The sequence below is a fragment of the Electrophorus electricus genome, chromosome 13 (genome assembly GCF_013358815.1).
Source record: "Electrophorus electricus isolate fEleEle1 chromosome 13, fEleEle1.pri, whole genome shotgun sequence".
NCBI lineage: Eukaryota > Metazoa > Chordata > Actinopteri > Gymnotiformes > Gymnotidae > Electrophorus > Electrophorus electricus.
This window is the reverse complement of record NC_049547.1, coordinates 1,120,575-1,146,302: the sequence shown is the minus strand read 5'-3', so window position 1 is coordinate 1,146,302 and position 25,728 is coordinate 1,120,575. Positions and strand designations below refer to the sequence as shown.

Sequence of the window (25,728 nt, the reverse complement as noted above, 5' to 3'; positions counted from 1 at the left end):
GCCCAGTATTCATCTCAGTTTGTGTGCCGTGGGGTGGATCTCAGATATTAGAGGAAGGTGTTTCTGTTCCTTCTGCCTCTACAGAAGTAGCTGCAAAGCCTTTAGCTTTGGAAATTGAATGTGATTTGTGCATTAGCTAATTAGCTATTAGGTATTAATTAATTAGCTATTATTTATTAATAGCTAATTAATTATTAACTATTAATTCAGGTAAACATTTAAAACATTTAAAGGCGCAATATCTATTTTTTTCCAGTGATTGTTCTTCTCAGTTAAAACTTTTCAATTGCTTCCAAAAGTTGCAATACAGTTGGACTGAGCCTATGACTTATTTAATATGGATTATATATTACTTAATGTACAAGCAATGTATCATTTAGACATATAATTATGCACAGGATAAGATGTCAAATACCCTGTGCCAAACCAGTAGGGTTTCACACAGGGCCCACCCACTCACTTCACTAATAATAAACCTAGACCAGTGTTGGGGTAACACCCAACAGTAATGCGACTACCTTTTCCTCCGATGAAGTAATGTAAGGTATTACAATTTAAATCCTTGTAATCACATCACAGTTACTAACTCAGAAAAACTAACATTACTGTCACGATTTCTTCTTTCAACATTGCGGTTTCCTCAGTGCTGAGTACCCTCGTTTATGGGCAGTACAGTATATTTGTATGTTGTGCCTCAAACTTTGGAACAAACAGTCACGGTCAAATGCCTACATTCACTGTCTGCACTTGTTAAACCACGGTCATGCTCCGTCAGTCACAGCCTCCAAATGGGAAACAGGCTTGTTGTTTTCCTCACTCCAAATGTTGTGAATAACCTTGAACAGCCCTTCCTTGTTTTTGATGTCAAAAGTGGCTGATACTTGTGAGGACAGGAATATTCATTTGCATTTATGACATTTATCTGACGCTTTGATCTAAAGGGCTTACAATTATGACTGAACAGAACTTGAGCAATTGAGGGTTAAGAGCCAGGGGCCCAACAGTGGGAGCTTTTTTAAGAACTCTGGGTCTAAAGGTTTTTTTTAATAATGTTGTTTTGGAAAATCACCTTTATCGCACCTTGTGAATACTTAAAACCTGATACATTTAGTTCTACATTCTTTTTTCTTGCAAATGTCACTGGATCAATAGAATTATGAGATTAAGTAATCAATATATGAATTTTGCTACATTTAAGATAAAGCATTAGTGAGTTATTTGAACCAGGCTATAGCAATCAGATTCCTCTCTGATTTGTCCGTCTTTTTAAAGGATGACTAAAGGATTTTAAATTCATGTGGAGTTTGAGTAAAGGTCAGCTTGTAACAATCCAGGAACCAACATCCTTCATCACCTACAAAACAGCTGTAGTTAGCACACTAACTTGCAGCAGCTAGCTGACAACTACAAGCTACATTTAAGTTGGCTTAACAAAAGTTCAAAAAGCCTAATTGTAAAAAACTACAATAAGAGGAGTTTTATAGTCTTCTGATAGCAATTAAATACAATAGCTTTAGTTTACTTTGACCAAATCCTATATTTAAACACTTTTATGATAATCTAACATAGAAGCAGTTTTAGAAACAATTTGTACAAACCAATCTATGAACAAACAACTACTCTTTCTTTCAGTGTTTACAAACTGACGCAGACATATAAGCTAAGTGCAGGTACCAACAAAAATTCTATCATCAACAATGAATGTTTCAAATACAAACTAATTATACTAATAATCAAATCATGGTTATGCATAAACCTGGCTAATCAACATGAGTGGTGAAAATAAAATTGGCACCCACAAAGTTATGGTGCATCACAGTAGCAGCGTTGTCTTTCATCAGTGTCCAATGCAAATAAAGATCTATGTGATCACTTTAATCTGGACTAATGAATAAACAGTGACGATCAGTACTAATTACATCACTGAAGCTGGAAATTAGAACGCTGTTTGTAACCAACTTCTGTACCATTATGAGTTCTTACAACGGCGTGCTTGGATTCCCATATTTACATCCAGGGGCACTGCCATCAGAAACATAAGCAGTGTATATAAACACCACATTTTGTGATTCATGTCATACAATACCAGTTGTCTGTAAAAGTTGCAACTGTCATTTTAACTAGATGACAGTTTCTGTTTCTGTGAGGTTACATCTCTTCTTGTGAGCTTTACTTAAGATGCATAAGTAACAGATCATCACCTTCTGGGAAATCGTACATGGAGGGAAGAATGTTGTATTATTAAAGTAATTATTCTAAACAGAAGGACAGACGCTCTGTGTTTTGCAGAATGCTCCATTATCTGTATTTTTTGTTTAACCTCTGAAGTTCTTAAAAACTCTCCTGGCTGATACTCCTACGTATCGGAGTGAATGGCTATGCGGTTCCCGTGGATTCTACCAACGGTATTTGAGAGCTGACTCTTTTCTTTTCAGTCTATTCAAAATCTTATTATTAGCTGTCGTCTAGTCTGAGCGACATGGTGTCAGCAGGGCAGATAGCATCTAAGTGCCCATAGAAGCATCACTAACATTTATCAGTGCTATACATGCAAACATTACGCATACATGCTTTTAACTTAGTTTTGCTCTAGCTAAGTCTGCCCTAAGAAATTAACTTATCATCGTGTTAACACTTGCTTGTCAGTCTCATTTCTGATTGTAAAGATGTAGTTCATAAACATGCTTAGAAATGCTTGTATCATGTCTAATTGTGTTTTATCTTTCATTTTCTTGTCTTTTTATTAATCAGAATTTAGTTAATCGCGCTAAATGCACAAATAGGCGAGGGGAAAGTGTAGGGGATTTTTTACTGAGCCATAGTTCAGAACTTTCCTGATAGTTTGTAACGCTTGGAGTTAATCCAATTTAGTTTATACTACAACCCAGATTAGCAGAGATCTTGGGAACTAGAAGAGTTCAGACATGAAGCACGTGGAGGAGATGCGAGTCAGACTCAGCTTAGTTTTAGTGATCTTGCCGGTTTATTCACTACGTGACAGGCCTGCTCTCGAAATCCTGTACATCGTTCGTACATGAACTGTAGAAAACATCCAGACCTTTCAGACGCGTTACTTGGAGAAATGAAAAAAAGGACAAAAGAAGATCTACCCTCTACTGAGGCAAAAAGACAAACACGTTGCTGTGATTTCGATACAATTTCTGTCAGATGGGGTTTCCGATATAATACCGCCTAGGTGCGCAAGAAGGGCATCCTGGTAACTGCTAAGAGACATCGGCAAAGTTAAGACTACAGGGAGGGTCAAATCACAGGCCAGAGCAACTTATAAAAGTAGGCTACAGCGGCATTGATATCTATTGTGAATAATCATTACGCCTATTTTTTGCTTAGTGTAACAACTTTTGTTTAACAGTCACTCATGTACTGGCACAGTTAGCCAACTTGTATGGGTGTTCATTTAAAAGGAAAGTCATTAGCTAACAATTTGGCTGAGCGAAATATACCAATGAAAATATTTGAATTACCTTAAATTACACTGAGATGTTCAATATGCATAATAAACTAACCCAAACTGTATGAGGTTGCTGACGTATTCAGTGATTTAGGAAACACGCTAACCGGCGTCAAGTACGTGGAAAAAAGTATAAACAAACTTCACGGACAACTATACCGGCTCTAACCTTATGTGTCCACTAGATGTCGCTGTATTACACTTCTGATTAGGTGTCTGCGGATTCGATGTCTCTTGAACAGATTGAACATGTCGAGTTCATAGTTTGGGGAATAGTTAAACGGACTAAATTAGTAGTCATTAATAGATGACATATTGTAAGCACGTTGCAACTGCTTGAAACATTGAGTTTTAACTTTTTATATAAGTTTACATGTTAATATTAAATTATAAAATACCAATAATTTGTACCATTATTTGAATATTTATACAAAGTTTGATAATATGTCTTGAAAATTCAGTGAGTATCAAAGTAAGTGGGTTTTTGTGATGATGTGATGTAAAAGGACAGAAAGGTTAGATAGATGAGTGCCATCAGCATGAAGCTGGAAGTGGAATGAGACATTAAGGCTTTTCACAAGTGTGAATGGAAAAGCTTAACAAATGCTAGCTTGAAAACTTGGGGTACAGAGTTGAGGACGCGTGTGGCATTGAGTGAAGGAGAGGACAGCATCAGGGGAAAGAGCTCATTGCACTTGATGGAAATAAACTGCTTCAACCATTCTGGAAACCGTAGGCCCACTCACTATTCATCTGCAGAGGTTTAAGCGCACACAGTGGAGTGTCTGGTCTGGATTTTCTTACAGAAGTTTGAGGACCTGTTTCTGTTAAGACCTGGAGGAATAGAATAATCATTAATGGCTTGATTGTTGGTTTATTTATTTAATAATACAAATATTGTATGCATTGTTCTCTATCCATTAAAAGCTTTGGCTGAAACAAGACCCTGATGGTATTTGATCAGAATATTCAGAGAACATATTCAGAATACCACTAGCTTATTTTTCTGTCAATATATTTCAGTTTCATTTTCTCAGATGTATCTAGACATTGTCTATGTATTCTTAACAAATGACACCTTATGTCAAAATTGGTTCCTAAAATGGGTCATCAGGGCAAGTGTTTTCCATTTTTAAATTCCTTCCGAGTACACTGTTCCTGTGTTTGGAGGTGGACTAACCAGCTTTATCACAATTTTCATAAGAAGCTTAAGAGTCAAAATTAAAAGGTATAAACTTTCTGCTCAATTCAGTTTGTCTATTTTCTGTTTTTATAACCATAATTCCCTCTAACCATGGATGACTTAGTTGTTTTTTTTCATTTTATTAATTGTCATATTGTGTATATTTAAAAGAATAGTTATGTTGTCACGTTTAACATAGAAAACAAAAGTTAAATAATACTGGGAAACAGGACTAACAAGCTATTTTTGTTTTAATCTATTTTTTGTAGGTCACCTCGAGGTTATTTGGAATACTTTCAGATTCCAGTTTTGTTTTCTCCGAATTATGCAGAGACTGTCAGAACAGGTATCTCAACCGTTTCTATTTTTAAATTCCTTGTGCGAATGCTGGTTCTTTTTGTTTGCATTACGAACCCCAGCAACAGCCTCAGCCCTGCACAGCCACACCCACCCTAGAGCTGCCTCACCTCGTTCTAGCGCACACCTGATTACCTTCATTCCCACCCCCTTATAAGCCCCTCCTCCCCGCATACTAGTCGTGAAGTGTTGCTCCTATGTGGCGTACGAGCGTTTCCTCATCCTGTGTGCTTTCCTGGTTATTGACTCCTGCCTGCTTTCTAGACCTCGTCTCTTGCCTGACCCTCGGACACGTCCTGAACGCTACCCAGTGCTTCGACCCCAGACCAACGTAGAAGAAGAGCCAGTTGCAGAGGTTTTATTTTAGCAACCAAACTATCTGACTGCATGTATTAGTTTGGTTGCTAAAATAAAACCTCTGCAACTGGGTCTTCTTCTATGTGTGTGCATTCATTACAGATTGGAGGTGGACTGACCAGCTTTTCATAATATAATATTCACAAGAAGTTTAAAAGTAAAAATAAAAAATAGTTGTGTTGTCATAACATTATGTGACTACCATAAAACACGAAAATTAAATAATACTGGAAAACAGGACTAACAAGCTAATTTTTAACAACACGTACAAAGCTCTCACTACGTGTATGTCAGGGTTCCCACTTTGTCAAATGTCAAAATCTCTGATTTTTCCCTGCCTTTCATTGAATAAAAAGCTACATTTCCATGACCTATAATGAACAGAAAAACAGGCCATTTTGTTAAATCGGTGTGGACAAGCCAAGTAACCATAACAACCACTCAAACAATATGGTAAACCTGTGTAACATTTTGACAGATGGAAACTAAATTTAAAGATACTACATACAAAATTCCCTGCTATTCCACAACTTTATCCAAAATCCCTGTCAAATCCCCTGACTCTCCATGTCTGAAATAGAATTATTAAAATTCCATGATATTCCGAACATTCCATGACCAGTAGGGACTCTGGTATGTGTAGGGGTGTTGGAGAGCTTATGCTCATGCACATACACTGCCTGGCCAAAAAAAGGTCACCGCCTGGATTTAACTAAGCAAGTAGGTAAGAGCCTCCCATTGGATAATTACTGCATGGGTGATTATGTTTCAGCTGGCAACAAGTTATTTAACACTAACCGATGCAGTAAGTAGCTTCTCATTTATTAAACATCCATGTTGAAAGACGCATCCTGTGATCGTGGAACAGATGTTAATCTGTTTCAGAAGGGTCACATTATTGGCATGCATCAAGCAGAGAAAACATCTAAGGAGATTGCTGAAATTACTAAAATCTGGTTAAGAACTGCCCAACGCATTATTAAAAAGTGGAAGGACAGTGGGGAAACATCATCTTCGAGGAAGGAATGTGGTCGGAAAAAACTCTTGAATGATCGTGATCTGCGATCACTTAAACGTGTGGTGAAATCAAATCGTAGAAAAACAACAGTGGAACTCAGGGATGTTTAATAGTGAAAGTAAGAGCATTTCCACATGCACAATGCGAAGGGAACTCAAGGGGTTGGGACTAAACAGCTGTGTAGCCTTAAGAAAACCACTTATCATTGAGGCTAACTGGCAAAAAATAATACTGAACTTGAACTTGTATATAGAACTGAACTTGTATATAAAATATGTTCTACAAATAATCCTGCCTTGTCTTATTACAGAATTTGAATCTCAGCAATTGTAATACTAAAAGTTAATTTGAATGAAACAGATTGGTATATACAAGTGAAAAATTGTATTACTTAATTCCAATTCGATATTGTGTGTGTGTGTGTGTGTGTGTGGTATGTGTGAGTGTGTGTGCGTGCGTGTGTGTGTGTGTGTGTATGTGTGTGTGTTTGTGCGTGCGTGTGTGTGTGTGTGTGTCTGTGTGTGTGTGTGCGCGCGTGTGTGTGCGTGTGTATGTGTGTGTGTGTGTGTGTGTGTGTGTGTGTGCATGTGTGTGTGTGTGTCTGTGTGTGTGTGTGTGTGTATGTGTGTGTGTGTGTGGTATGTGTGAGTGTGTGTGGTATGTGTGAGTGTGTGTGTGTGTGTGTGGTATGTGTATGTGTGAGTGTGTGGGTGTGTGTGTGTATCTGTGTGTGTGTGTGTGTGCGTGTGTGTGTGTGTGTGTGGTATGTGTGAGTGTGTGTGTGTGTGTGTGTGTATGTGTGTGTGTGTGTGTGTGTGTGTGTGTGTCTGTCTGTGTGTGTCTGTCTGTGTGTGTGTGTGTGTGTGTGTGTGTGTGTGCGTGTGTGTGTGTGTGCGTGTTTGTGCGTGCGTGCGTGTGTGTGTGTGTGTGCGTGCGTGTGTGTGTGTGTGTATGTGTGTGTGGTATGTGTGAGTGTGTGTGTGTGTGTGTGTTTCTGGTTGATTTTCCTCAAGGAAAGAAAGCAAAGAGTGAGATAAACGCAAGAATGGCACAAAGACAGAACACACAGAACACACAGAACACGCAGAACACACAGAACAGGGGCACTATACATTCATTTTACAAATCCTCACAGATTATGGGCCAAACTGTGGCTTCAAAACCATGAACGCTGTCCTCACTATGAAATATTTACACCAAAATTCCAAATACAAAATTGCTGTAACACCCAACACACTGCACCAATAAATTGAGAACACAGCTGTCATAATGCTGTTATCTTTGCTGCATTATAGAGTACAGACTTTGAACAGAAAATATGTATTTATTTGACAGCTTTTTAAAGGATATATTTATTCACTTGAAGTAGTTAGTACACTGCAGTATTGGATCTTATAATAGCAAGAGGCCAAAATTATTCAGCTGTAATACTGTAAAGAAGGGTGAATATTGTTTAAAATAATAACAATATTTCATGATGTAACACATGACAAAGTAAATCCATAAGGTATACCAGAGGCTCCAGTTACGGGAACTATTTTAATTTGTAAAAGCTCAGATTTCAGAGGTTACTGAGCACACAATGACACTCATGTCACAGCAGGTGACACAGTTTCGTGTAAAGGATGTAAGAACCTTTGTTGTGCAGCTTGCCATAACTATGTTTGCAAAGGCGTCCTGCCTCAGGGAGTGTATGTGTCCACCCAGTCTCATCCACTAGCAATTACCTGAAAAAACGAAACTGAATTCATGGGACTTGAAATTTGCCTTTTGTGTGGAGCAGTTTGATTGGATAGAAAAGTTACACAGCTTCCTTAAATTGGCAGGACTGATGCCAGTTATGTATTATGAGAGGTCAACAGCACTTTGATACAGGAGTCAGCACTATCACATGTTGCCAACAGGTAAGAACATTTTAGAAATCAAAATTCTTTTAAAAAAATCAAATGTCAATATGAGTCAGTATTAGAAAGGTGTATGCTACTGCTTTTATGCTACTATGAAGTCAATGTTTTTAAGTTGGGCTGTTAATGCCAACTATTATTATTATTATTATTATTATTATTATTATTATTATTATTAATGTTAACAACAACAACAATAATAATAATAATCTAATATTAGCCAAATAATAACAACTATTATTATTATTATTAATGTTAACAACAACAACAACAATAATAATAATAATCTAATATTAGCCAAATAATAACAACTATTATTTTAATTGTTGATGTCATTGTTGTTTTGTTTAACCCTGAACAGAACTGAGAAGTTGGAAGCCACTAAAGCTAAGAGCTCATTAGTGGTCATTTGAATCCTTATATCTGAAGAGTCACTACAATAAAAACCACTCTCTGCACACAACAGGCTTGAGGTCTGTCAGACTTTGGCAAAGACTTGTACATGTGGGGTGAAACCCTGGCAATATAAATGTGTGCAGGTTGTTCACATTTCAGTGAAGCTCAAGGACACAGTAATGAGTCCTCACTCTCATTCTTCTCTTCTGTCACTGCTTATGTCTCATTTTAGTTTAAATGTAATTACAGAATCATTCAGAGTAACTAATGAATAATATGCCTTAAGACAGGCCAGAGGAGGACGGACCCCCCTCTGAGTCTTGGTTCCTCTCAAGGTTTCTTCCTCATGCTCTAGGGAGTTTTTCGTCACCACTGTCGCCCTTGTCTTGGACTTGGACATTTGTAAAGCTGCTTTGTGACAACATCTGTTGTATAAAGCGCTATAGCAATACATTTTTATTTGATTTGTTTTGATTTTAAGATGTATAAGTAAGTAATAAGACAGGAGGTTAAGAGGATTAACTGGATGTGCAGATTTTTGATGTTATGACTGCACAACCTGCAGTTTACTCAAACCTCTTTAACACATTCCACACATCAATGTGTATTGTACCAACTTTCAAGCCACCTTTAGCTATGCACAAATATAATGAATTAATGACTTCCTTCTTCAGTCACAAAATAAATAATAAATAATATTATATTTAGAGCTTAAAGGCTCTAAATACCAAAAAGGAAAGTTAGAAGGTTAGAAGTTGTGCATGTCAGAGTTATAATAGACTTCCTCTACCCTCCCTGGAGTATCCTCTGTGCTGCTTCCTGTTTGATGCTGGAGAGAGCTCACTTATTGGTTGTTGACAATGTCCACGTCATCATTTGCATGAGCCAGCACTAAAAAATCATGATAATATTAAATACAGTTGATTTTATTGGAAAGTGAAAACCAGGAATTTTGTCTGTGACAGTGAAATTGCTTGAAAAGTAATTTGGTGAAAAGCCAGTATTAGTTGTCATATCAAAGCAATAACAAACAAATAAGCCTTCTACCATTCTAAAAATGTAGTCAAATATATACATTTCATGTCCAAATTAGACCTAGACAAATCTGTGCATGCCTTTTTTTCCAGCAAGCTCAACTACTACAATGCTGTACTGTATTTACCAGAATTTTATAAATGCACTGTTGTAACTGATTCAGAATGCAGTGCCAAGCTCTGTAGTCATCGACCAATATGGGTGATATTTTCAGGATACCGATATTTAGAGAGCAAGAAGGCCGATGGCCAATATAAAATCCTGATGTTGGGGGTGGGGTACAATACAACGATTTAATATTAATAACAAATGAGGCACAAAAATGACCACTGTCTGCATGGTCTGTCTTATCTTAACTAGATCTGCTCACTGTCTGCAGTGTACGTATTTTAAACACAAGGACTGATGTGAAGCACCAAAGCTATTTCAGTGCTAACAGCACCCCTTTGTGATGAACTGTGGTTAAACATAAGTGAGTCAATTACAAGCCAAGTCACATCTAAAAACTAAAATAAGATAATTACATTTAAAAACTAATTTTAAATAAAAATGTTTCAACTAAATGTCCAGACGTAATCAAAAAACTAAGCTTTGTAAAAACAACAGCAGCAACAAAAACAGCACCTTTGGCCGATGTCTGGGGGAAGAGATCGGCTGATGCAAATGATCTCAAGTGGCGATTGATCAGTCAACGGATTAATTAGTCAATCACTAATGCTCTGATTGGTTGGATAGGCTAATTCATCTCTCCCTGTAAATACAGATCAATGCTAGCTAATCAGGCTTGTATTTTTGGTTTTCAGGCAGAATTCATATGTTACAGCATTCCTTCAAGTACATCCCAGTTATCCCAGTATCCCAATATTGTGTGCCGTACTGACCAGGCTTCTCCTGCGTTAGAGGAAGAACTCTCACTGCCAGGCTGATAGCTACACAAAAACCCCAGTGTGGGTAAAATTTACACGTATTTAATTTCATGTGGCTAAATGTTTTTGTGTCTGCGATTTCAAATGGCCCTGTTTTTACAGACAGGACAATGACGCTTCAAGATAATATTATGCAGCTGATTAAAATAGTGGCAGCAGAAGAGGAATTACAGGTAGTGGTGAAGAAAACAACCACAGGGGCCATCATAGGGGTCGTCTCCATCGCTGCTGGAAGCCTACTTGGCGGTATTCCTGGACTCATTATAGGTAAGATACATATATTTAAAAATAAATAAATATATTTACATTTTAAATCATGAAAACTTCTCATTCTCAAAACTTCTCTAACTTTCTAACTTATTATTTTTGAAATGATTAGGTGCTGCTGTGGGAGGTGTGCTGGGGTATAACATGTCTGAAGGTTATAAATCTCTGACTGACACCCTCAATAATCTTCACCCTGAAATGAAAGTGAAACTTTGTAATGCAGTCATACAGCTGCTGAAAGATCTGGTCTGTTTGGCACTGGATATCCTGGTTGAGAGGGTTTTAGGAGATACAATTCTGAAGAACACAATTATTAACTTAATTAAATCATTTTTCAATAACAAACTAAATATGAAAATCAAGCAAAGGTTCTAAGCAGGAAGCCCTCCGGCCAATGCAGGCAATCAGGTTTCTGTTTCTGTTTCTTTTGGGTTCACATATAAGATGTACAAGAACTACAATCAGTTATTTTAAGGGTAGAAAGTAGCATAGTTCAAATAATCACCATTACACTGTTTACTCTATTTTTGAATGTCTGCACTTGGGCTTTGGGGCTTTGGGCTATGTTAGTCTAGGGTGAAAAAAATCATATTTGTCTCAGTCAGCACTCTGTTTGGTGGTTCAGCACTCTGTTTGATGAATCAGCATTCTATGTACGATGATTCAGCACTCTATGTTTGATGACTAAGCATTCTGTGTGAAGTGAATGCACATTTTAATACTCTAGACCACCAAACTGTCAAAACATTTAAAATCATAAATCTATGTCACACTAATTAGGAAAAAAAAGGTGTTAACAGAAAAGAATGTTGTTCTCTCCTTCATATTTCTCTAAGTTCTTTTTAATCTCTACTTTCTTGTTTTCTCTTTCTCAGCACTTTCTCTCTGCCTGTTTTCTGTCTCCCTGTCAAATACCTTCTAACCTAGACAAATGCGAAACGTAGGTGGGTTTGGATGTTGTCTAAATGTCTCCATTTAATGGTTAATATAACAGCGCTCAGAGCCCTGGGTCAAGAGCGATGTCTCCAGAAGCACCCTTGGCATGATAATAATGTGATCTCTAACCGCATTCTGTAATCAGGATACAAAGAAATGTCTGTATTCCGTTGTAGTTGCAGAAAAAAATGTTTTTAAAAAAAACCGACGCACGTTTAACTTCATTCCCGAGCAGCTTGTGACTGGAAGCAGCCGTGGATTTGTGAGATCTGTCTCTACTTTTCATTAATGCACGTTATGCCATTTGATTGCTAATAGCTTTGTTTATTGTGAACACGAGACTTGTTTCCCGTGGATGCGTTATTGTGTCATTTGTCTTTATTTGAGTTAAATAAAGGTTACCCTGATGACATGAATGTTCGTTCGTCTTTATTTGAAGATAAAGCTTTACAGGCAGTCCTGTAGCTTAGACTACAGGTTCCGATTAGAGGGACGCCGTCCTGCAGAAAGGAACCTTCCCGGGGTGACGTATGATGAACCTGAGCCACGTCGGCTCGCTTTCGAATGCTCGGAGACCCTTGTTATGAGGTCATGTCGACGTAGCCCAGTTCCAGGACACGCGAGGTATGACGCAAGGTGCTACGTACTCCTTTCATGGGGGAGTATGATTTCACCTTAAATAACTGTTTTCTAAAATGTATTTCTATAAGTGTTTATTTTTTGTAGTTGAAAAGTGAACATTATTCCGCATTTTCGTTCATTTTAAATGGGGTGGGGAGCGCGGGTCACTAGGGTTTGACATCACTAGTTCATGTCCATATACAGGTTAAACGCACAAAAATCTCTGAAACCTTTTGACACGGTTTTAACAACACTAGGAAAGTGCATTATAATAAACCTAAAACAACAACAACAACAACAACAACAATAATAATAATAATAATAATAATAATAAGACGGAACGAGGCTTAAGCAGGATGCGGGGACGAGGCACGTTGAGACAAACGTTTTATTAACACAAAACACCTACACTTAACACACATGCTAAAGTACATCAAACACCGACAAACATACGACCATACACGAAAGAGAGATATATACACACTCGACGATTACACACAAGGATCAGGTGGACGACACAAGAGGGCGTGGCACTACAGACTAACGAACACACGCACAGAGACGTGGGGGGGGGGGGCGCGTAACGTGACTAATAATAAAAATAACAGTAGTAGTAGTAATAATAATAATGATAATAATAATAATAATAATTATTATTATTATTATTATTATTATTTTGATTATCATTATTATTTATAACTCTATTATGTAGCAATGCTATGAAAAACAAAATCTCACAAAAAAACAAAAGTGGTTTTTCGTCACCACTGTCGCCCTTGTCTTGGACTTGGACATTTGTAAAGCTGCTTTGTGACAACATCTGTTGTATAAAGCGCTATAGCAATACATTTTTATTTGATTTGTTTTGATTTTAAGATGTATAAGTAAGTAATAAGACAGGAGGTTAAGAGGATTAACTGGATGTGCAGATTTTTGATGTTATGACTGCACAACCTGCAGTTTACTCAAACCTCTTTAACACATTCCACACATCAATGTGTATTGTACCAACTTTCAAGCCACCTTTAGCTATGCACAAATATAATGAATTAATGACTTCCTTCTTCAGTCACAAAATAAATAATAAATAATATTATATTTAGAGCTTAAAGGCTCTAAATACCAAAAAGGAAAGTTAGAAGGTTAGAAGTTGTGCATGTCAGAGTTATAATAGACTTCCTCTACCCTCCCTGGAGTATCCTCTGTGCTGCTTCCTGTTTGATGCTGGAGAGAGCTCACTTATTGGTTGTTGACAATGTCCACGTCATCATTTGCATGAGCCAGCACTAAAAAATCATGATAATATTAAATACAGTTGATTTTATTGGAAAGTGAAAACCAGGAATTTTGTCTGTGACAGTGAAATTGCTTGAAAAGTAATTTGGTGAAAAGCCAGTATTAGTTGTCATATCAAAGCAATAACAAACAAATAAGCCTTCTACCATTCTAAAAATGTAGTCAAATATATACATTTCATGTCCAAATTAGACCTAGACAAATCTGTGCATGCCTTTTTTTCCAGCAAGCTCAACTACTACAATGCTGTACTGTATTTACCAGAATTTTATAAATGCACTGTTGTAACTGATTCAGAATGCAGTGCCAAGCTCTGTAGTCATCGACCAATATGGGTGATATTTTCAGGATACCGATATTTAGAGAGCAAGAAGGCCGATGGCCAATATAAAATCCTGATGTTGGGGGTGGGGTACAATACAACGATTTAATATTAATAACAAATGAGGCACAAAAATGACCACTGTCTGCATGGTCTGTCTTATCTTAACTAGATCTGCTCACTGTCTGCAGTGTACGTATTTTAAACACAAGGACTGATGTGAAGCACCAAAGCTATTTCAGTGCTAACAGCACCCCTTTGTGATGAACTGTGGTTAAACATAAGTGAGTCAATTACAAGCCAAGTCACATCTAAAAACTAAAATAAGATAATTACATTTAAAAACTAATTTTAAATAAAAATGTTTCAACTAAATGTCCAGACGTAATCAAAAAACTAAGCTTTGTAAAAACAACAGCAGCAACAAAAACAGCACCTTTGGCCGATGTCTGGGGGAAGAGATCGGCTGATGCAAATGATCTCAAGTGGCGATTGATCAGTCAACGGATTAATTAGTCAATCACTAATGCTCTGATTGGTTGGATAGGCTAATTCATCTCTCCCTGTAAATACAGATCAATGCTAGCTAATCAGGCTTGTATTTTTGGTTTTCAGGCAGAATTCATATGTTACAGCATTCCTTCAAGTACATCCCAGTTATCCCAGTATCCCAATATTGTGTGCCGTACTGACCAGGCTTCTCCTGCGTTAGAGGAAGAACTCTCACTGCCAGGCTGATAGCTACACAAAAACCCCAGTGTGGGTAAAATTTACACGTATTTAATTTCATGTGGCTAAATGTTTTTGTGTCTGCGATTTCAAATGGCCCTGTTTTTACAGACAGGACAATGACGCTTCAAGATAATATTATGCAGCTGATTAAAATAGTGGCAGCAGAAGAGGAATTACAGGTAGTGGTGAAGAAAACAACCACAGGGGCCATCATAGGGGTCGTCTCCATCGCTGCTGGAAGCCTACTTGGCGGTATTCCTGGACTCATTATAGGTAAGATACATATATTTAAAAATAAATAAATATATTTACATTTTAAATCATGAAAACTTCTCATTCTCAAAACTTCTCTAACTTTCTAACTTATTATTTTTGAAATGATTAGGTGCTGCTGTGGGAGGTGTGCTGGGGTATAACATGTCTGAAGGTTATAAATCTCTGACTGACACCCTCAATAATATTCACCCTGAAATGAAAGTGAAACTTTGTAATGCAGTCATACAGCTGCTGAAAGATCTGGTCTGTTTGGCACTGGATATCCTGGTTGAGAGGGTTTTAGGAGATACAATTCTGAAGAACACAATTATTAACTTAATTAAATCATTTTTCAATAACAAACTAAATATGAAAATCAAGCAAAGGTTCTAAGCAGGAAGCCCTCCGGCCAATGCAGGCAATCAGGTTTCTGTTTCTGTTTCTTTTGGGTTCACATATAAGATGTACAAGAACTACAATCAGTTATTTTAAGGGTAGAAAGTAGCATAGTTCAAATAATCACCATTACACTGTTTACTCTATTTTTGAATGTCTGCACTTGGGCTTTGGGGCTTTGGGCTATGTTAGTCTAGGGTGAAAAAAATCATATTTGTCTCAGTCAGCACTCTGTTTGGTGGTTCAGCACTCTGTTTGATGAATCAGCATTCTATGTACGATGATTCAGCACTCTATGTTTGATGACTAAGCATTCTGTGTGAAGTGAATGCACATTTTAATACTCTAGACCACCAAACTGTCAAAACATTTAAAATCATAAATCTATGTCACACTAATTAGGAAAAAAAAGGTGTTAACAGAAAAGAATGTTGTTCTCTCCTTCATATTTCTCTAAGTTCTTTTTAATCTCTACTTTCTTGTTTTCTCTTTCTCAGCACTTTCTCTCTGCCTGTTTTCTGTCTCCCTGTCAAATACCTTCTAACCTAGACAAATGCGAAACGTAGGTGGGTTTGGATGTTGTCTAAATGTCTCCATTTAATGGTTAATATAACAGCGCTCAGAGCCCTGGGTCAAGAGCGATGTCTCCAGAAGCACCCTTGGCATGATAATAATGTGATCTCTAACCGCATTCTGTAATCAGGATACAAAGAAATGTCTGTATTCCGTTGTAGTTGCAGAAAAAAATGTTTTTAAAAAAAACCGACGCACGTTTAACTTCATTCCCGAGCAGCTTGTGACTGGAAGCAGCCGTGGATTTGTGAGATCTGTCTCTACTTTTCATTAATGCACGTTATGCCATTTGATTGCTAATAGCTTTGTTTATTGTGAACACGAGACTTGTTTCCCGTGGATGCGTTATTGTGTCATTTGTCTTTATTTGAGTTAAATAAAGGTTACCCTGATGACATGAATGTTCGTTCGTCTTTATTTGAAGATAAAGCTTTACAGGCAGTCCTGTAGCTTAGACTACAGGTTCCGATTAGAGGGACGCCGTCCTGCAGAAAGGAACCTTCCCGGGGTGACGTATGATGAACCTGAGCCACGTCGGCTCGCTTTCGAATGCTCGGAGACCCTTGTTATGAGGTCATGTCGACGTAGCCCAGTTCCAGGACACGCGAGGTATGACGCAAGGTGCTACGTACTCCTTTCATGGGGGAGTATGATTTCACCTTAAATAACTGTTTTCTAAAATGTATTTCTATAAGTGTTTATTTTTTGTAGTTGAAAAGTGAACATTATTCCGCATTTTCGTTCATTTTAAATGGGGTGGGGAGCGCGGGTCACTAGGGTTTGACATCACTAGTTCATGTCCATATACAGGTTAAACGCACAAAAATCTCTGAAACCTTTTGACACGGTTTTAACAACACTAGGAAAGTGCATTATAATAAACCTAAAACAACAACAACAACAACAACAACAACAATAATAATAATAATAATAATAATAATAAGACGGAACGAGGCTTAAGCAGGATGCGGGGACGAGGCACGTTGAGACAAACGTTTTATTAACACAAAACACCTACACTTAACACACATGCTAAAGTACATCAAACACCGACAAACATACGACCATACACGAAAGAGAGATATATACACACTCGACGATTACACACAAGGATCAGGTGGACGACACAAGAGGGCGTGGCACTACAGACTAACGAACACACGCACAGAGACGTGGGGGGGGGGGGGGGCGCGTAACGTGACTAATAATAAAAATAACAGTAGTAGTAGTAATAATAATAATGATAATAATAATAATAATAATTATTATTATTATTATTATTATTATTTTGATTATCATTATTATTTATAACTCTATTATGTAGCAATGCTATGAAAAACAAAATCTCACAAGGAAATTCCAGATTTGTATCAGTACTGTGATGAACAACCTATCAGCTAGAAAAACACGGTTTACTAACAGGCTGTTGTTTGAACAGTTTAATTTCCTTCTTCTACCGCAAAGTAAAGTTCAGCATGGGTCTGCTTGTGAAAGAAAATGAAAGTACCACGATTAGCAGTCTGCGTATCAACTGACCAAACGTTTTGCCGCGCCTCAGCTGGCCTGCACCGGAGGGGTTCGTGACCGCTCGTGAGTAATAGCCTCTATCAAGGAGATCTGGTCCGTGTCGCACCAATGTTAGTCTCATTTCGATCAATCTAGGCTATACCAAAAAAGGATGTAGCCTACATGCGTGGAGATGGGGGGCGGAACGCCTAAGACCACTTTACTGCAGCCAGTGAATAGCGGAAGACGAGTGTCGGGCTTTTGAGTCGCGCCGATGACAATGGAGTTTTCCGAGCACATCAAGACGGCTAACGTCGACGACGTTGTCTTGAAGCTTCCTCTTCGCCCGGCGCTCAAAGGGACCCTGTGCGTTACTGCCCACCATCTCGTGTTCTCCGAAAGAAAAGAGGAGGGTTCTTACCAACTTCTGTTGCTCCTCAGGAGCGTAGACGCCATCGAGAAGAGGTGAGCTGGCACCTGTCTCCGAAACCTTGCACTGTTCAGGACTTCTGATCTTCTTTGCCTTCCATAACTCCTCATTTGCTCACCAACTCACCAATAGGTTCTGTTTGCACGTTTCACATGTTTGCATCTTTAATTAGCTAGACACTCCTAAAGTATTGCATTAAACAGTAAGTACAAATATGAATAAGATTGGAGTATGGGTAGCATTTATCTCGGCTTGCTTTTTCAAACAGTGACTACAATGACTATTAACTACAACCAGATAATACATGGTGACACATTCTGTCTAAGAACTTATAACTGTAGAGAATGAATGACCTGCTACTGAGGGCACTTACAGCTCCAGGCCTGCTTTAACTACCATGATGGTGTGCACTAACAGCAGCACCCAGAATAACAAACTCCAAACCAGATAAGTGCTGTGTATCACATCTTTAACCCTCCTCACTAACGCCACTTTCACCTCTCTGTCCATGTTAGCGTTGAGAACCTACTAGGATACCCCCAGTACCCCAGCGCTGGCCCAGGCCAAAGGTTTGACTCGGCGCTACACCGCGTCTGTCCACCTGAGCGTTCGCGCCTCCCGTCTGTCCACCTGAGCGTTCGCGCCTCCCGTCTGTCCGCCTGAGCGTTCGCGCCTCCCGTCTGTCCGCCTGAGCGTTCGTGCCTCGCGCTATACCGCGTCTGTGTCCCTGAGCATGATCCTTTTCCGCTGACCTGAGGCTGACTGGAGATAAGTGGGTGTTTGGAAGGCCACGGTGGGGCAGAGCCTCGGTCAGTATTAAAGACTAATGTGTGCTGAGAGCAGCAATGCAATGCTCGTTCACGTTATTGGACTGAAATGTGTTTTTCTTCCCCAGCTGTTGCGTGTTTACAGAACCAGACACGTGTAGAGCATTCCGTGTCTCCCAGCACCCGCTGTGAGGCAGACTGCATACGGTGGTTGAGGATTCCTGTCTGTCGCACTGTGCTAAGACTGTTTCACACAAAGGCCAAACCACGTGTGTGCTGCTTTCCTGCTTCTCTCTGTCTGAATGTAGGCTGAGCGTTAAACTGGCCACAGCATTCTGTGTACTTTGGGAGGAAACAAAGCCATGATGGTACAGATAAGATGTTGGACTTTTCTGCTTCCTCATACTTTTCTCAGCTTAATATAAGATATGATGTGTGTGTGTGTGTGTGTAATATGCAGAATGACTGGGTTATCTGGGTCTTCAGGAACAATCGTCATAAAGTGCAAGGACCTGCGTATTCTCCAGTTCGATATTCCAGGCATGGAGGAGTGCCTCAACGTTGCCAGCTCCATAGAGGTCGGCCGGGAATCAGCCAGAATTCACTTTCTATCATAGCTAGTAGCTCTGGAAGGTTGAAATGAGCATCTAACTTTGTCCTGTATGACTAACCTCTAGTGTCCTTCCCTCATTTTGTTTTAGTGAAAGACATTTCCCATAATATTATAATTTAAACTGTACTTGTATTTAAATAAGTGCAGATTAACCACATTGTGCTAAAATGATTTGTTTAGCCTGGGCTGCCAGTGGGGCCCTATAACACATACACACCCACAAAACATCAGCCCTTAGCCACTGTTAGCCCAAAATGTTTTCCTTGGGTTTATGTGTGTGTGCGTGTGTGTGTGTGTGTGTGTGTGTGTGTATGCATGTGTGTGTGTGTGTGTGTGTGTGTATGCATGTGTGTGTGTGTGTGTGTATGCATGTGTGTGTGTGTATGCATGTGTGCGTGTGTGTGTGTGTGTGTGTATGCATGTGTGCGTGTGTGTGTGTATGCATGTGTGCGTGTGTGTGTGTGTGTATGTGTGTGCGCGCGCGCGCGTGTGTGTGTATGTGTGTGCGCGCGCGTGTGTGTGTGTGTGTGTGATTTTTCAGGCTCTTTCCTCCTTGGAGAGCGTGACAGAGTTGTATCCATTTTTCCACCGCCCTCGAGAGTTGAGTCTGAGTGAGCCCTGGGGCCTGTCCTCTCCACAGCAGCAGTATGCGCAAACAGAGAGACTGGTGAGTTCATCTACAGCACACACACGCGCACGCATGCACACACACATACCTTCATAAACACCATTCCAAACATACACTCATGCAGATGCTAGCTAAGACATGATTTGTAACTCCTAAAGGAAGACAAACAGGAAGCAGTTTGCTTGGCACAGGAAGTGAATGATTCCTGGTGTGGGCTATGTGTGAGACCAACTGTGACACTGCCACAGGAAGAGAGGCATTATGTGAGCGTCAGCACTCCCTGCTAAAGCTGGGTGCTCTGACTGCTTCTGTGTGTTCTGCTGCTAGGGAATCATCCTCTGTTAGAAATTATTGGCTCTTTGTGTGTGCGCGTGAGTGTGTGCGCGCGTGAGTGTGTGCACGCGTGAGTGTGTGCGCGCGTGAGTGTGCGCGCGCGTGTGTGTGTGCACGTGAGTGAGAGTGTTGGTGTGAGTGTGTGTGTGTGTGTGTGTGTGTGCGCACGTGAGTGAGAGTGTTGGTGTGAGTGTGTTGGTGTGTGTGAGTGTGTGTGCGTGAGTGAGTGTGTTGGTGTGTGTGCGTGAGTGTGTGTGTGTGCGTGAGTGTGTGTGTGCGCGTGAGTGTGTGTGTGCGTGAGTGTGTTGGTGTGTGTGCGTGAGTGTGTTGGTGTGTGTGCGTGAGTGTGTGCGTGAGTGTGTTGGTGTGTGTGTGTGCGTGAGTGTGCGTGTGAGTGAGTGTGTTGGTGTGTGTGGGTGCGTGTGTGTGCATGTGTGTGCGTGTGTGAGTGTGTGTGAGTGTGCCTGTGCGTGAGTGTGCGTGTGCCTGTGCGTGCGCGTGCGTGTGCGTGAGTGTGTGTGAGTGTGTGTGTGCGTGAGTGTGTGTGTGCGTGAGTGTGTGTGTGTGTGTGCGTGAGTGTGCGTGCGCGTGAGTGAGAGTGTTGGTGAGTGTGAGTGTGTGTGTGCGTGAGTGAGTGTGTTGGTGTGTGTGAGTGTGTTGGTGTGTGTGTGCGCGTGAGTGTGTGTGTGTGTGTGTGCGCGTGTGTGTGTGTGTGTGAGTGTGTGTGTGCGTGCGCATGCGTGTGCGTGAGTGTGCGTGAGTGTGCGTGAGTGTGCGCGTGAGTGAGAGTGTTGGTGAGTGTGAGTGTGTGTGAGTGTGTGTGTGCATGAGTGAGTGTGTTGGTGTGTGTGAGTGTGTTGGTGTGTGTGTGCACGTGAGTGTGTGTGTGTGTGAGTGTGTGTGCGCGTGAGTGTGTTGGTGTGTGTGTGCGCGTGAGTGTGTTGGTGTGTGTGTGTGTGCGTGAGTGTGTGTGTATGTGAGTGTGTGTGCGTGTGTGTCTTTATCTCTTGTCATTCTCCTCTTGTCCTCCCTCCCTTCTCTCTACTCCTGTTCTCTCTGTTACTCCCTTTCACTTTTCCTCCTCTTTTACTCGGAAACACCACATTTACATTTACAGCATTTATCTGACACTTTTATCCAAAGCAACTTACACTTCTGACTGAACACAACTTGAGTAATGGAGGGTTAAGGGTCTTGTTCAGGGGCCCAACAGTGGCAACCTGGCAGTGGTGGGACTTGAACTGGCAACCTTCTGATTACTAGTCCAGTACCTTCACCACTGAGACCCCACTGCAGTTATATCCTCCAATAATGCCTGATATTTGTGTAAATTATCATTTATTGCCTGTTTTTCTTGTACAATCGAAAGCAAGCTCACCTCTCCGTGTGTTCCTGTTGGTCAGTGGGACAGATGGAGGCTGAGTAAAGTGAACAGGAACTTCTCGGTGTGCATGTCATACCCGCGCACCGTCATCGTGCCCTGCGCCATCGATGACATCACGTTGGCGAAGGCGGCAAGCTTCCGTCAGGGTGGCCGGTTCCCCGTGCTCTGCTACTATCACCGCAGCAACGGGATGGTGAGGTGGAGGGGCAGAGTCGTGGGGGTATGACCTAATGTGCAGTCTAGGTGCACCAAATGGCCACACACCCAGAAGAACAAAGGGCCAGTTAAACAAAACGAAAATAACCTTCCAAAAAACAAATCAAGAACATGGATTTATTCTATTCAAACAAGCCATGAAGTTAAAAAACATTAAACTTGTCACCAAGGTGATTATGCGTAGCAGCCAGCCTATGACGGGAGCCAACAGGAAGCGGTGTAGGGAAGATGAGCTCCTCCTCCAGGCAGCGATCGACGAATCAGAGATGGGTTACATCATAGACACACGCTCCGCCCAGCAGGCCCAACAGGCCAGGATGGCAGGAGGAGGGTTTGAGTCCAAAGCCTTTTACCATCACTGGAGGAGACTACATAGGCACCTGGAGAGGTACGAGTGACTCAGGAAGGCCCGTTTACCAGCTAGAGAAGTGCACCTAACTGAGTAGGACTATTGTTAGATCAGATTTACCTAAAAAATATTCATATTGCTAACATGGATGGAAAGACCAAGTAACAGTGTTAGCCACGGTTGTTTGGTCAAGCTATGTTGCGTCTACATTATTAACCTTCATGGGGCAAATATTGATGAGTAGTGATCAGTGTCACAGTGTGTTTGTGTGCTTGTGTGTTTTCAGAGGTAAAGTTTTGCAGGAGAGCTTAATTAAGCTGGTAGAAGCATGTGGTGACCCATCTCAGAATATGGACCGCTGGCTAAGTAAGCTGGAGAACTCAAAATGGTTGTCGCACGTTCACAGCGCGCTGTCTACAGCCGGCCTGGTAGCAGAGTGCGTGGAGAGGTGAGCTCTATCTGGGATCTGTTGTTCTGGTCTGGAAAATGCTACTATCAGCTGTTTGCTTGTGATGTGTCGTTATCGTAGCATAAACTCTAGAGTTTATACAGCTCCTGTATTACCATCATGTGATGATCTCTGTGCGCCGTCACTTTTGAAAAACTCACCTCTTTTCTGTAAGCTATTGTTTGTGTCTGGTCTCTGTGAATCGGGTCTGGCCTCTGGTCTCACTTCCCTGTTGTCAGTAGTCTTCCTCAGGGTTGGCCAAACCTTTTAGTTCAGTGTGCCAAAATAATGGACCACAAAATAAGAAAATAAGAATGTCACCTGGTACCCCAAACTAAGATTTAACATCTTGCTCTGTGACCCATGGCACTGGTCTTAACCTAACGTTTTTGTAGGGATGGTCACTCAGTGCTTGTACATGGTTTTGAGGGGACGGACACCACGTTGCTTGTGACCTCATTGGCTCAACTCATCCTAGACCCCGCCTCCAGAACTTTCAGGGGCTTCCTCCAGCTACTGGAAAGAGAGTGGGTACAGGTGAGGAAGTGTGAGTGTGTGTGTGTGAGACTGCATAGACACCTGCAGAGGTACATGTGACTTAGGAAGGCTGATTTACCAGCTAGACAAATGTGCTTGCCTATAATTTCATATGTTATGCGTGTATGTCCATGTGTGTGTGTGTAGGTAGGTAGAAGCATGTCCAAACTGACCTATTAAAGTATTATTAAAACTATGTAAGATATAAGACATGTTACAAATCTAGAATACATGTTGTAGCCCTTACATCTTAGTTCATATACACATTATAACCTTTTCCAGTCATTAAAATGAAACGTGTGTGTTCATCTGCTCATTACCACATGATGAGTGTAGTACCCAGGTGTGTATGCCCTCATTTGCCCCCCACCTGTGTGTGTGCCAGGCGGGCCACCCGTTCCGCCAGCGCTGTGCCCACTCCGCCCACTCCCACGCCCGGCTGAGGCAGGAGTGCCCGGCCTTCCTGCTGCTACTGGACGCCACCTGGCAGCTGGGCCGTCAGTTCCCGTTGGCGCTGGAGTTCAGTGAGGTCCTGCTGCTGCGTCTGGCTCAGGATGCCTACGCCTCGGACTATGGCACCTTCCTCTGCAGCAGCGAGCAGGAGCGGTCAGCCACTAGGGGGCGTCACTCTTAGCAGTCTCACACACACTCTCTCCGTCATCTTCCATTGAACCATTGTCTGCTTTTACTACTCTGGTGTCTGGGTTTTTGTTTGGTAGATTCTCAAATTATCATCATAGAACTATAATTTTCCTGCCAGCTAAATAAAATTGGTTAACTGTGTGGAAGGTGTGGAAACGTGTCCTGGGAGTGCTGCCTACCAGTTCTTCTGATTTCCCTCCTCTCTCCCATGCTTTCCCGCTCTGTCCTTGTCCTCTGAAGATGTGCTTTGCAGGTGAAGGAAAACACTCACTGTTTGTTCCAGTTCTTGTTACGGCGTGAAGAGAGAGAGAAGTATGTGAACCCACTTTATGAGGCCACAGATCTGGCTATCTGGCCTTCTGTGCACCCCCAGTCCCTACAGCTGTGGACTGGTATGTGCCTGAAACATCACACACTCACTACCTTTCATTCCTATTAGTGTTAGAATTGTTAGGATATGTGAGCTGGGAATGAAGACTCACACAAGCAGGTATATGACAGCTGAGGAAAAGGTTAATGAATGGAGGTGTGATATATTCAGGCTTGATATGTTGTATGTTAACATTTAGATTTTATGTTATGTTTGTTAGATTTGAAGTTTGCCTTAGGAATTTGGACAATGTTTCTGTGCCTAACTGAAATTACCAAACATTTGCGGTGATGCAACTGTTCTTTTCTGTGGTGAGGAAACTGCGTTTTCTTCCCTTTACACGTTAGCTGACTGCGACGAGGCCGGTTCGAGTAACATTATGTCTGTAAGATCGTAGGCTGGCTAAAGCAGGCCTTCACTGTTTCTCTGTTGGTTTCCGTGCAGGCCTGTTCCTCAGGTGGACAGAATATGCCCAAACCATGGACGAGGCTCGAGAAGAGATCTGGACTATTGTGAAAGAGCGCAAAGAGACAGACAGACCCAAGGGATGCGCACACACAACTCTCTCTCGACATGACTCCTTCACTAATGTGGAGAATCTCATGGATGAATTAACTGTATTATGATCTCAAGACAGGAGGACGTTTTGCTCTCCTCTCTGATGTTCCAGGAAATGGAACTGACTAGCTGAAATGACAGTGTGTGATGTTAGAAGGCTTAAGCAGGACGTGGGGACGAGGCATGTTGAAACAAACATTTTAGTAACAGACCACCTACACTTAGCACACATGCTATATTACATCAAACACCGACAAACATACAACAACACACAAGACATACATACACACACACACACATACACACACACAGATGTTTGAGGAGGAGGGAGGGGCCGTATCGTGACAGAGTCCCCCCTCAAGGGCGCCACTCCCGGCGCACCAGCCTAGCGGGCTGCGGACCCGAGACCACTGGGCAGTCCGCCACGGGCCAACGCGAGCAGGAGCGCGGGGGGGGAATACCGGGACTAAGATAAAGACACATGAACACCACCACACATGTTCAGTAGTCCGGGGAAGGGAGAAGCCACCCCAGCCAGTCCACCAGTCATCGGCTGACCAGCCTGGAGAGGACTGTCCTTTGCTGGCTTGGGCAGCGGCGTCTGTCCCGATTTTGGTGCATGCGCGCTGGGAAGCGCACCAGCCATGTTGCCCGGTTCTGGTGCAGGCACTGGTGTCGCTGGTTTTTTGCCTCCACGAGGCTTAGGCGTAGGTGCTTGCGCTTTGGGGGCTCTCGCCTTAGGGAGAGGAGTGTCTTCCTCTGAAGAAGATGCCTCTATGCTAGCCACCCAGGGCAGCTTGCTTGTTCTGGCACACATGCTAAAGTACATCAAACACCAACAAACATACAACACCACACCAGACATATATATATATATATACACACACACACACACACACAC

At 41.2% G+C, this 25,728-nt stretch overlaps 1 protein-coding gene and 2 long non-coding RNA genes across 7 annotated transcripts; all 3 read left to right on the top strand.

Moving 5' to 3' along the window:
- The first annotated feature begins 2,314 nt into the window (after positions 1 to 2,314).
- LOC113589221 lies at positions 2,315 to 12,261 on the top strand. The gene is made up of 7 exons (XR_003411939.2): positions 2,315 to 2,405; positions 4,925 to 5,001; positions 8,214 to 8,291; positions 8,653 to 8,764; positions 10,526 to 10,669; positions 10,751 to 10,915; positions 11,028 to 12,261. It is a non-coding gene; the product is annotated as an uncharacterized LOC113589221 (long non-coding RNA).
- A 2,376-nt stretch (positions 12,262 to 14,637) lies between these two features.
- Positions 14,638 to 16,441, top strand: LOC118242357. The gene is made up of 3 exons (XR_004776796.1): positions 14,638 to 14,849; positions 14,931 to 15,095; positions 15,208 to 16,441. It is a non-coding gene; the product is annotated as an uncharacterized LOC118242357 (long non-coding RNA).
- Positions 16,442 to 17,447: 1,006 nt separating this feature from the next.
- On the top strand, positions 17,448 to 25,728 carry zgc:154055 (uncharacterized protein LOC556036 homolog). 5 transcript variants are annotated; one of them, XM_027028768.2, is made up of 11 exons: positions 17,449 to 18,017; positions 18,498 to 18,551; positions 19,210 to 19,327; positions 19,904 to 20,029; positions 21,727 to 21,900; positions 22,094 to 22,311; positions 22,559 to 22,720; positions 23,116 to 23,257; positions 23,643 to 23,863; positions 24,140 to 24,291; positions 24,727 to 24,879. In XM_027028768.2, exons 1-11 carry the CDS (start codon positions 17,827 to 17,829, stop codon positions 24,783 to 24,785), a joined length of 1,617 nt encoding a protein of 538 aa, XP_026884569.2. In that variant the 5' UTR covers positions 17,449 to 17,826; the 3' UTR covers positions 24,786 to 24,879. The 5 variants fall into 5 exon arrangements, with proteins under 5 accessions (XP_026884571.2, XP_026884569.2, XP_026884567.2 ...); XM_027028766.2 differs by having other exon boundaries at positions 17,452 to 18,017; positions 24,714 to 25,728; XM_027028770.2 differs by lacking the exon at positions 24,727 to 24,879 and having other exon boundaries at positions 17,448 to 18,017; positions 24,153 to 24,245.